This window comes from Carassius auratus, chromosome 48 (assembly GCF_003368295.1).
Source record: "Carassius auratus strain Wakin chromosome 48, ASM336829v1, whole genome shotgun sequence".
Lineage (NCBI taxonomy): Eukaryota > Metazoa > Chordata > Actinopteri > Cypriniformes > Cyprinidae > Carassius > Carassius auratus.
Window position 1 is genome coordinate 7,195,310 of NC_039290.1, and position 13,080 is coordinate 7,208,389.

The 13,080-nt window shown below is 34.9% G+C and overlaps 1 protein-coding gene across 1 annotated transcript; it reads left to right on the forward strand.

Moving 5' to 3' along the window:
* Positions 1–1,918: 1,918 nt before the first annotated feature.
* Positions 1,919–12,086, forward strand: LOC113065686 (E3 ubiquitin-protein ligase MARCH9-like). The gene is made up of 4 exons (XM_026237144.1): positions 1,919–3,723; positions 10,026–10,181; positions 10,311–10,503; positions 11,532–12,086. Exons 1-4 carry the CDS (start codon positions 3,382–3,384, stop codon positions 11,864–11,866), a joined length of 1,026 nt encoding a protein of 341 aa, XP_026092929.1. The 5' UTR covers positions 1,919–3,381; the 3' UTR covers positions 11,867–12,086.
* Positions 12,087–13,080: the final 994 nt, after the last annotated feature.

Sequence of the window (13,080 nt, forward strand, 5' to 3'; positions counted from 1 at the left end):
ATAAATGCTGTTCTTTTTAACTTTTTTATTAATCAACAAATCCTGAAAAAAATGCATCACAGTTTCCAATATTTAATATATTCAAATAGAAGTTATTTTAAAATGTTATAACAATATTACTGTTTTATTGTATTTTTGATCAAATAAATGCAGACTTTTTAAGTGAGAGCCTTGATTTAAAAACATAAAAAATGTAAGTGCATGTGGTAATATTTTTAATAAATGTTTTTATGTACATTTTACATTTGCATTTTAGTTATACAGCAGATGCTGTAGTCCGAAGTGACTTACAAATGAGGACAATAGAAGTAATAAAATGTAAGTGCTGTGACAAGTCTTGGTTAGTCTAGTGCAGTACAAGAAGAAAAAAAAGAACAAGTAGAGTAGAAAAAGAATGAAAAACAATAATGTCAGAGGGGTCATTTTGTTTTATAATAATAATAAAAAAACAAGTCAAAAGAATAGAGAATTCTAGTAATAGAGGGTCAATAGTTTTATAAATTAATAAAAATAAAATAAGTAGATAGAATTGAAAAAGAATATAGAATGTTAATGTTAGAGGGTCCATTTTTTTGAAGAAAAAAAGAAAGGGAAAAAGTAGTAAGAATAGAGAGTCAGGAGAGCAAGGTTCTATAGAGTAGTGAATTTAGGTAAAGGGGTGCAGAGCCAGTGATGGTTTTGTAGAGAAACATCAATGTCTTGAATGGCTATTGGTAGCCAGTGCAAATTGTTGAACAGAGGTGTGACATGCACTCTTTTCAGTTTGTCTAATCTTGCAGCCGCATTCTGGATTAGTTGCAGAGGTTTGATTGAATTGGCTTGTGCATTTGTACAAGAGCTTGAAACAGGAGTTGTGTAGCATGTTCCTGTGTAGCATGTAATCTTCAACATTAGGAAGATTAGGGCCTATCCTAATGTTGTATAAAGCAAACAGGATTTTGCTATGTAACTTAAATTACTTAGAAAAAATGTTTTTATAAAAATAAAAAAATTGCACTGATCACCAGTGAAAGCAAGGTATTAACATTTTATCCTCTAAATATTTCCCAGGTAGTGTTTCTGTCAGAAAGTATGTGCAAGGGTCCACTCATTTTGCAAGTTCAATTATTGATGTGCAGAATGGACACACTATATGCCTTTTTTTTGTGCAGCACAGTCATGCCATAACAATAAATTGGTAATATATGTGTAATGATTTGTTGGAGATTGATCTGTACTACCAGAGAGGATCACTTTGACAGCTCAGTACCAACCAGGGTCTGACTCGCTGTCCATTACAACTGAATAGTGGATCGATGAAAGTTATGAAGGCATGTGTTTATGTACAGTGCCATCAGGAAGTATTTTGTGTTCCACATTAGAGAGAAAGCCATATGGTTTGTAATGACACAAGGGTGAGCAAATAATGACACAATTTTTTTTGGGTGGGGGGTGGGTGGGGGTGAATCATCACTTTAACCCTCATGTTTTGTATCAACTTGTTTTCTCTCAGTAAGCATAGGTTCTGTCTTTCTTTGTGGAACTGATTGGTCATAGGCCTCATTGATCTAAGCTTATGCACCTCAGTTTTTGAGTGAATGCTGCCAAAATTATGCACCATTAATGATCATTTTTTGTTTCATAAATGCCACTTAATTTTATATTTTGTTATTTAATACAGTGACATTGAAACATCAAGTGTCCATATACCTTTTAGTGTCAGTTGTAAATCTGTATCAGTAGAACATCAAGTAGGTACAGTAGTAATGAATGAAAGAATTGTCACTTCATTATTGCAGGTCCTAGCTGCTTAGCACAGCGTGCAATAAATGCAATGGCAGGGTGTGAAACATCAATTTTAAGAGCTGCAGAAGTTGACAAGAATCCCAATCAATAAACTGCATTAAAGTGCTGAGCCATCAGGTAAAGCCATGAATGCGTCCTTATATGGGTCAATCCTGTTATGCAAAACATTTTCATGTCCCTATCACATTTTAAATAGGCCTGTATTGTGTAAATATAGTTGCCTGAGCTTGAAAATATGGGTTAATCTTCACAAATATGCTTCTATTTTGTGTTGCAGAGTTCATGAGGTGCCGCATAGCAGATCTGACACTTAAAGCTCATTTATATTTCCCGCCGCGTGCCTTTGACACGCAGAGGAAACGTCACTACGAGAGATCAGCACCTTGGACAGCGGCGCCCGTCAAAATTCAGCATTCTTGGAATCTCCCACGGGAGAATGGAGCAGGAGCGCGCACGGCAGCGACACGTTTGTAAATGAATCGTTTTGATTGGGCGAGAGCGCGCCTTGGAAACAAGCGCCGTATGTTGACGGCAGAACGTCCATTTCGAGGATGAATCAGAGGGGAGCAGCATCAACATCACATTACGATCCAAAGCAGCAGCAGCTCAGACTAACTACTACACCCTGCGAAGAAGTAAAATAGGCGAACCTGCGCACGGTGCCTTTTATATTTCCGTTCTGGAGGCCCCATCTTCCTTTGAACGTGGCGAGGAACCATATCGGCCGGGAGGGTTGATGGTGGTGAACTTCAGATGGAGCCAAGATGCTTGCATTTTCCCCCAGCTCTTCAGAAAATACTGCCATTATTATTGCTGTTTCTAAAACACCAACCTAATGGATTGTTTTGAGCTCTGCGTTTGGGATGGGAGGTGGCGTTGGAATTTGTCGATTGGAAGGTGCACAAGGAAATGATGTGAAAGCTTCGTCATGACGCCTCTGATGAACAATAAACAAAACTATAGGATTGCACCCGAAGCCAACTTCCAGCTCTTTTGGATTATGTTTTTATGCTGAAGGATCCCCCGACGATAACTGTATGTGGCAGCGATGCTCTGAAATGCCATTTTGCATCTTCCTTGTCTCTCATCCGTGCGTCCAGGCTTTGGATTGCTGGGAGTTTATGAAAATTACATCTCTTTAGACATGGAACAATGCATTGCTGGCTATTTATTGCAATACCATTTGCTTTTTATTGTCATCCTCTCGCCCTATCATGATTGTATCAGAGAAACAACATCGGCCCTAACAGGCACATACATAAGCCCAAAGATTTTTCTGTCCAATTACCTTTGGTTTGGACACTTTCCTCTGAGACTTCAGGGTAGCAACTGCGTTTCTGTCAAATAAAATATTAATAATAGGCCTGAGGTGATCAATAACAGCAACAACAATTATAATAATACTAATAAAAACAACAACATTAATAATGCATAAACATAATAATATGATATAATAATAACAACAATAATTAGTAATAATATTCACACATATATATAAATCAATACAAATTAAATTCCGAAAAAAATAATAATCACCCCTTTCGCAAACCATAAAAAAATTAACTTAAGCCATACGACATACTCATGTAGTCAAACATGTTCAAGAACCGGATCCGCATGTTTTTTAACGAACTGAAGGTGCTGGTTTTCATGCGATCCGGTTCTGGACGCTCCGACAGTGACGCAGAGCCGAACAGACCCAGCAGCAGCATGAGGGGGCTCGGGATGGGCGGCTGCGGTTGGCCGCCCTTCGCTGACTGCTCCAGCCGCGACGACGAGGAAGAATACTACGGAAGCGACCCCAGGCCCAGGAGTCTGGCGTTTGAGGAGAAAGACCCGAGACTGCAGGCGGGCCTGGACGCGGTCAGCCTCTCCAGCAGCACGGGCAGCGGCATGAGAACACCTCAGTGTCGAATCTGCTTCCAAGGGCCCGAGCAGGTACACAAACGCTGTTTTATATCACGTGTGTGAGCACAATAACAAGGCCTGTGTGGGTCTTTATGTTAATGCTCATAATTCCCTTTTTTATTGAACAGTACATTTCGGTGGTACATTATAATGCGTGCTGCACGTGCTGCTTGTTATTGTTGCTGTAGTGAATTACTACAGTATGTACAGCTCCACAAAATACACTTTGTTCATTAACATGGCTCATTTTTTAAATGTAAATACAACTTGATATGAACACTGAATTGTGGTTCAGTATTATAATAATGACATGAACAACAATGCATAAATTGTAAACAGCTCCACTAAATAGTTATGCAATATGTTTTTTAGATAATATGTAAATACACTTGCATGAATGCTGAAATGTGATTAATACTATGATCAACAAAGCATAACTGTAAACAGCTCAGCAATATAATTATGCGCTAAGTACTGTACATGTTGTCCAATAGTATTATGAATTAATTATTAATGACATTAATTTGTACTTATGTAAAACACTTGGATGAACACCAACATGTGGCTAATACTACTACTACTACTGATACAGTTTAATATACAATAATAACAAAAAACAAGAAACTTACCTAATTTATACTATAAGCAGAAACATAATCTGCATAGTTAAGTAAATATTGTATAATAGTTTTATCATATTTATGTAAACTAACTATAACATGAACACTGCATAATTATGTGTATAATATGCATTTTGTTTTAGTTTTTATATTGTCTATTGTGTTAATGCATTATGCATTGCTCTATAGTGTTGGTTGTTTTACTGTAAATGTTAAATCTATTAAAGTGAGCCTTAATTTTGCGTAAATAACTAGAAATTGTTTGGGAAGTATAGACAGCTTGTTTAGCTCACCATCACACCGTCTATAACAAAGACCAGAGCTTGTAGGCTAATAATGCATTTCTCTTTTGATGGGTTTACAGGTATGTCATTGGAGACTGTCGATTTACAGGTTCAATATGCCCACCCAATTAACCTCTCTATTGTTTTTTTATTAGCAGTAGACATCTCAATGACGTTCTGTATGGAAATGTATAGATCCTAGTGTGGGTATTAAAGCCCAGGGCAGCCTGAAGCTGATTCATTTGCAATGCAAACACTGGTGAGTTCATGCGGGCCAGGAGCAGGATTCACATGGTCTGAAACTGAAATGTTAGGAAAAACAAGACTCAGTGAGATCATACGATTAAAGTAATAGGCAACAGTTCACTTTTTAATTGTCAAATTATTAAGCAGCAAAATAGATCGATAGATAGACGTTTTCTGTCTTGTTATGGATGACCTGCTTGATTCATTATCCAGTGAATTGAATGTCTATTCTAGAGTATAATCAGATACTCATGGATAAATCAGTGTGTGTTTGTATTTGTATGGGATAGGCTGAACACAGGATGGATGTTTGGTCAACAGCCAAGCTGAGAAACAACAGATGTGCGAAACCTGTCAAGCTCGTCTGCTGCAAGTTAGCTGTAGACATCAGCTAATATGGAAAGATGTTAGTGATGTACCAACACAATCCATCTGGCAGTCCATCTGATTATGTCAGCCTCGGTGTCTATTTTCAATGCAAGATGCATTTTAGTGTAAACCTGCCTCTCAGGTAAATGGTTTAATGAGCTGTTGAAAGTGCCGGACTGACAGAAGAAAAACAGCTGCTAGAATAAAGACACAAGGAGTTCACACACCATTCTAAATTTCATATATTTCATTATATTATTGTAGATAATTTACCACTGCCTGATTCTATTTGGAGGTTCTTAAAATCAGTCAATAAACACTTACATATTTTATAAATAGTGTATAATATTTAGAATATAATATTTTAAAATATTTTTTTCCTGTCTTTGATGTCACACCTGTTTAGCAGTGTTAATTTAGTATAGACATACTATTTTTTCTAGAAATATTTTAATTCATTTTTAGAATATTACAATTAAATAGTATTATATAAAATTATATAATATTAACATTTTAATATATATATATTATTAAAATTTTAGTAATTTTGCTCTGTGCATTTTTATTAGTTTTATTTAAATAGGCCCATATCATTATTTTAGATTTTGTTTTCGACTTCAAAACAACACTGGACCCCACTGAATTTCAGTGTATAGACACTTAAAAAAAAAGATAAAACAGAATTTAAATGAATAATAATACTACTTAAAAGGGAATAAAAAAAAAGAAAAAAAAAAAAAAAAAAAAAAAAAAAAAAAAAAAAATATATATATATATATATATATATATATATATATATATATATATATATATATATATATATATATATATATATATATGTATGGTTTTTGTTTTAAACTACTGTAATAACACTGCTATTTAGTCGCTTGTTATCCAGATTTCTGAACCTTTTATGGCTCATGTGATTGACTCACAATGCAGCTGCATAATGATGACTCTCGTTTGAAAGCTACAGTATATAGATGAATGACAACACAAACATATAGCTCCAGGAATTAAAGTCCTCATTGTTTTTAATATGAGTGGCGTGCTGAAGGGGCAGATGGGATATCAGTCCTCATTAGTCAGCATTCTGATCTGTCAGGGCTTATGAAACATGTAAAACTGATTTGTTTTGATGTGCTTGTTCTGGATACGAGCTCTTATCAGATTAAGCTGAGAGAGGTTTTTTGAAATATTTCGTTTTAGGGCCAAAGTGGGATCTGCCACGATGCTGCTGTCTCTTTTCACACAGAGAACAAAGCTTTTTTGTCAATGATTACTATGTGCAGAGAATGACTTGAGCGCTAATTACAGATGTAAAAATGGAGAGAGCTTTTGTTACTGATATATGATTTTGGCTAAACAAAATCTGGCCTGGGATCTCGGATAACAGCCAGATACTCTGAAACAACAAGAGGAGGACAGGCTGTACTTTAAAGCACAGTATGACTCATCCAGGTCCACTTATCGTAACACTCACATCGATCAGATCGGACAGACTCGTGATGTCAACTGTACTGGAGAACTTGACAAGTACAGTAGGCCTTTAAAGGTGGAAATGTGTGTTTTATATTCTTTAATTTGATGCATATCTGTTCAGTATAAGAATGGACATGACTTCTTTAATGACAGCAACAATTAAGCACATGTGGACTAAATCTGATGATCCTCTTCTCCAGCATCATTCGAGATCTTCCAAAGAGCATCTAGTACCTTAATTGAAGCAAGAACATCCTTTTGTATAACGGAGGTACAATGAACAGTGTCACAATTATTTAAGTAGTGATTGGTACAGAGTCTTAAATATGTCTTATTCAATAACTTTTTAGTTTTAAAATGTTCAGTATCCTAATACTTTCTATTTTTTTCCACAATAAAATATATCAATTTATTTGATTCAAATTAAAATTTATTACTGTTGTTGTTGCTGTAGTTTTTTCAAATTAATTAATATTATTAATAATATTAATATTTATGTAATATAATGTATGATTTAACTATATTTAATAAATTAACTTTATAATTCAATGAATTATATAATGAATACATTTTAATGTATTTACATTTTAATTAATTATTAAATATTACATTAATTACATTACAAAGAATTACATTTTATATTGTATTTATTTATATTTTAGTTACATTTTTACTGGCCCATTTTTTTGTTTATCAAACAAATTGAGAATCCTCAGAATTGAATACTCATCATTCAATGGTGATTATTATGCTTAAAACATTTTTTTGTTATTATTATTTAAATTAATCTTTAATATTTATCTATTTAATATTATTTATTATTTAATAAAAATTGTATTAATTTCATTTACATTTTATTTATACAAATAAAGTGTATTTAAAAAAAATAAAGTGTATTTATAATGATTAATAATTGTATTTAATTTTTCATTTGTTTTATTTTCCTTACTGACCTGTTTTTTTATTCATATTGTAAAGATTATAAAAAATATTATAAAACTGTTTCTCCTCAGAATAAATAGTGATTATTAAACTTAAAACAGTTCTTGTATTATTATTTAAGTCAATTAATGGTTATTTACAGATTTAATATTATTTATTATTAAATACCATTTTTATTTATGTATTTAAAAAAAAAAACTAATATATATTACATTTAAATGAATTTAAAAAATCCCATATTTTGTTCACATGCTGGATTGACTGCTCAGTAGTGCAGAGTAAAGTTCTGATCTCTTTACTGGCCTGTATCTGTCTTTATTCAGACAAACTGAACACATTATGAGTCTGTGTTTGTCAACAGAATCAATAGTGATTATTAAGCTTAAAGCGGTTCTTATTCTAGTCACACCTCAAAATTGCATTTAGACACGCTGGTCCCACAGTTAACGAATCAATTGATGACCATAGATTGCTTTGCTCTATTCTCTTTTCTGTTATGCCGCAGTACCTGAGTACTTCAGAAGCCATTCAGTGTTTCTTTTGTTTGCAGTCTTTCTCTAAAGATTACATCAATCTTACAGTACTGTATCTCTGCCCCCTGGTTGGACTTCCTGTTCTTCATACTCCACTTGTTATTCACATTCTATCTATTGAATGTTCTCTTGGCAGCTCTCGAAATGCTGCCGTTGCATCGGTAATGTTAGTTGATTCATGGTTTCTCACTAAATACATCTAAATTAAAATGAAAGCTCCTCTTTTGTTGACAACAGCCTAGCATCCACATGCACCATAGTGACAGAGCGCAAGAGCCGGTGCATTTCCAGTTGAACTTCTCAAATGCTTTTTTCCCGTCAGTTCACCCAGAGAGCGAGAGCTGTATCTGTCTGTCACGTGTGTATTGATTGAGTGTCTGGACCAGCAGAGGACGTCTATTAATTGCATACTCTTCAGATCCTTCAGTCCCTCTTCACACGCTCTTAAGTCTGGAGTCTAAAGCTCACGTCAGCAGCCGCATGAAAGCCTGCTGTGTCCCTCATCGATTTAGCATTTGCAATGGCGGATGGGTTCATGAGTAATAACTCATTTACGTAAATCAACTCGACCACAACACTGTGTGTTTGTGGCAGCGTCCGGTCATAAATGGATATTGAGGTGTGTGTTCTCTTACCCAGGGCCCTGCGCTTGTAATTCGTGCTAAAAAAAATTGCTTTGAGAAGTCAAGATCACCTGTCATTTTCAGTGGGTGAAGAACTCACACGTATTATGATTTAGGTACGTTACGATCTCTGACAGACAGCATGTCGAAGCCACTCAGGCCACATTTGATCCTTTCTTCTCAGAAACCAATGTTGTAGTGAAGACATCCAGTAATGTGGGCTTTCCAGGAATTGCGTGTACTCGCTGGGCTACTGCTTCTTGTAAATACTAGTATTTATTGTGCACGTTCTTTTTTGACAGACACAGAAGTTGTGATATTTAAGAGATGGGGATTTGAAAACAGATGGATTGTAAGATAATTATTTATTTCTTAGTTGGCCAGTATTCGGTGAAGTGATTGATGCCCGTGAGTGTGTTTATGTTGATGTTTTTAGTTGTAATTTTGCAAATGTTAGTATTTGACAGACGTGATAACGTGCGCGAGTGCTGAACTGTTTGCTTTTTGGGAATTGTAAAAAATGCTGGAGATGTTCTGAATGCTTTATTGCGTAGTTCATTATACTTATTTTAGAGAATGAACAAAGTTTATTTTGTGGCTTAAATAAACTACATGTTTCTCAGAGACTGACATGTTTGGCTTGTCAAAAATCTTACATTCCGCTGTTACAAATTCAGTGTCTTTTGAATAGCTTTTATTTGAGTTTTCCTTCATATTTTAGTTTAATTTTAATCAATTTTTTTAATCAATTTTTCACTTTTGTGATTTTTATCAGCTTTTTAAAAATATTTATATAGCTTTATTTTTTATATTGTTTCAATTTTAAATAATATTTTATTTCTAATTTTCATTTCGGTGTTAAAGTTTTCTAATATTGATGTTTTATCTTATTTCTGTTTTATTTCAATTACCAATAATTTTTCATATGCTTAGATTTAGTTAACAATAACAACACTGGTTAAATAGAACATAAAATGTCATTTCCCACGAAAATTCACCAAGGTAAAACAAATATTAAGCTGGAAACAATTTAGGGTGAAACTTGATCGCATTGATCAGGATTTAACTGTAATGATTCGACTGTGATTGGTGTTACTGCAATTGGTTAATATTATTTCTTCCTGCCTCACAGCCTTGGTGACATCAGCAAAAAACAGGGCATTTCAGAGGCAGAGGCAGTTATCATGTTTGATGGAAGTCAATGAAAATGAACCATTTCTCCCCTGTCTGCAGGGGGAGCTGTTGAGCCCATGCCGCTGCGACGGCTCCGTGCGCTGCACCCACCAGCCCTGTCTGATTCGCTGGATCAGCGAGAGAGGCTCCTGGAGCTGTGAGCTCTGCTACTTCAAGTACCAAGTCCTGGCCATCAGCACCAAGAACCCTCTGCAGGTAAAGCGTCAGCCTCAAACTGTGAAGTATCTGGGTCAGGGCCAAGCACTGGCCAGTGTCTCTATTTATAGGCTTCGACAAGCAAAGCAAGAAGATGCTGTCTCATCTTTTTAATGCTGTGTGTTTCAGTGGCAGGCGATTTCTCTGACGGTGATTGAGAAGGTGCAGATCGCTGCCATTATCCTGGGCTCACTCTTCCTCCTCGCCAGTATCTCGTGGCTGGTGTGGTCTTCTCTCAGCCCGTCGGCCAAGTGGCAGCGCCAGGACCTGCTCTTCCAGATCTGCTACGGCATGTACGGCTTCATGGACATTGTGTGCATAGGTGAGAAGCAAAACATCATGGATCAATTTTTTTTAAATAATTAGAACCTGATTTCCTTTATGCTTTTGGCTTTATAAAACAAACTATGAGAATTTTGAATCATAACAAACTTAATATACAAACATTTGCATATAGAAGTATAAATTTGTTATAGGGAAATTATGAGAACTTTACAAAAATGTTTGTTAACAGTTAATATATTAGTTAATAATTCTTAAGCATATTTTGGTCTTGGTTAATGTTAATTTCTGCATATACTAATGCATTTTAACATAATAATTTATAAATGTACTAACGTACAACACATTTATATTTTTCTTAATGTTTATTCAGAATACAATAACTGTTACTGTTTTTAATTTGTGTAATATATTACTATTATGTAAAATTAAATATTTGTAATATCATAAAAAATAAGGTTTTTATAATTAGAAAAATTGCGTTTGTATATATAAATTATAAATATTTTAATGTCTTAATGTTTGTTCAGTATATTATAAATATATTACTATTATTATTTCTTATTTTTTGTATTATTAAGAATAACATTTATATAAATCACATATAGTATATTGTGAAGAAAAAGATAAAAGTAAAACTAACTAATAAAAGATCATGTATTTTCAACATTTTATATAATTATAAAGTTATAAAAAATATGTTATTCATATTTGTATGTACATTAATAATGCATGAAAATGAAATGTTACTAATGTTAATTAATGTCATACAGCATTCTAATTCTTATTTTTTTAGTTTTAAAAACATTTACAAATGTTATATTATTGACAGTTTATAACATTATTATACTATTAACAACGTTGATATTTGTTTGTTATGTATAATCTGATGTTAATCTATGTAATATATATAATATTATAAAATAATACGAACCTAGATGAACTGATGCTGTCAGAAATGTTGTTGCAGCTTGTACTGACAAACTGAAGATTATTGTAAAGTGATAGTGAATGTCCATATTTTTATGCACGAGTCAGTAACATCCACTAATCTCTAATTCCTCACAGGCCTCATAATCCACGAGGGCTCATCCGTGTACAGAATCTTCAAGCGATGGCAGGCTGTAAACCAGCAGTGGAAAGTACTGAACTATGAGAAGTCGAAGGACTTGGGAGACCCGGTGAGCTCCAGCAGTAAGGCAGGCATCCGCGGTGCACGCAGCACCCCTCACGGCCTGGCCAGCGGCAGCAGGGGGCGCCAGCGAGTGCGCCGGCTAAGGACTATCCTCAACCACCACTGCGGCTACACCATCCTCCACATCCTCAGCCAGCTGCGGCCCAGCGACACGCGGCTCGGGACCGCCACCAACCGCGAGGTGGTGATGCGGGTCACGACCGTATGAGGTCGGAGACAGAAACAAACACGAATTTTAGGCTCCAAAAGACGCAATGATCACGATTTTCCTTGCATAACGGACAAGAATGCACACAAACAATGCGTAGGACATTGGCGCCATTAATTCCTGGAGTTTCTGTTGGCGAGACTCTCTCATGATCTAGCACACTATTGCATTTTTTAAGTTGGGTTTCCTCGACGGTGTTGTTTTTTTACCGATACGGTTTTTAAAAACGTTTTGATTTTCTAAGAGAGAATGGTACATGAAGTGACATCGACGTTTGATGTATATGATAACCCATAATAGGGAACTATTGTTGTAAATGATGTTTACGGATGCTTCTGACGCAGCAAGAAAGCCGACCATAACCAAACGATCAAGACACAAAAACCAGGGAAACGAGATATGAATTGTTACATGCTAAAATATATCAAAGGGGAGGGTGCAATAAGAATCAAAAAGATTATATAGAGAATAAAAAGACGTAAACATTTAAAAGAATTTGATCTTCTCCGCAATAAAGATACCTGTACATTTTACAGTGACCTTTGCATGAGGGTAGAGTTTTATGCCTCCTCGACACATGGACATGATGAATTTGTTTTATTCAGAATGGTGCTCGTTTGAATAAACACTTCTATTCATCTGCTGTTTGTGAAATGCATCATCACACAGGCTTTTCTTCATTTAAGTGGCTTACAGATACACACCTTTACTACTTTTTTGTTGTCGGTTTGGAATGTAACCTTTCAGCAATGGCTCATCACATATAGAGCTTTCATTTGAATTGGAACAAAACTGAATTTCAAGCAATTTTATCAAATAAGAGACTAATGACTAAATGCAGCTTAATTTGAAAGGAACAACTGATTAACCTTAGTATGCAAAAAGCAGACACTGATCCATATTATATTCTTCTTTCTTTTAGTTCAATCTATATGATTATGAATGCATACAATTACTGGTTTATTTAAATATAGATTGCAATTTCAACATGTTCACACACACACACGCACACACACAAATGTCCCTCTGATGTTTCAAACTCATATCTCTTTCTTCTATTTAATCTGTTGAACACAAAGATGTTTCGCTGACAGTCAGAAAGAAGGAGGTGATTTACAATATCATGCTCTAAAAATGACACTAAAACTAGTCCATGCAACTCATGCGCTTCTTCTTTAAAGGGAAGTTCACCCAAAATTTATTAACCCATAAAT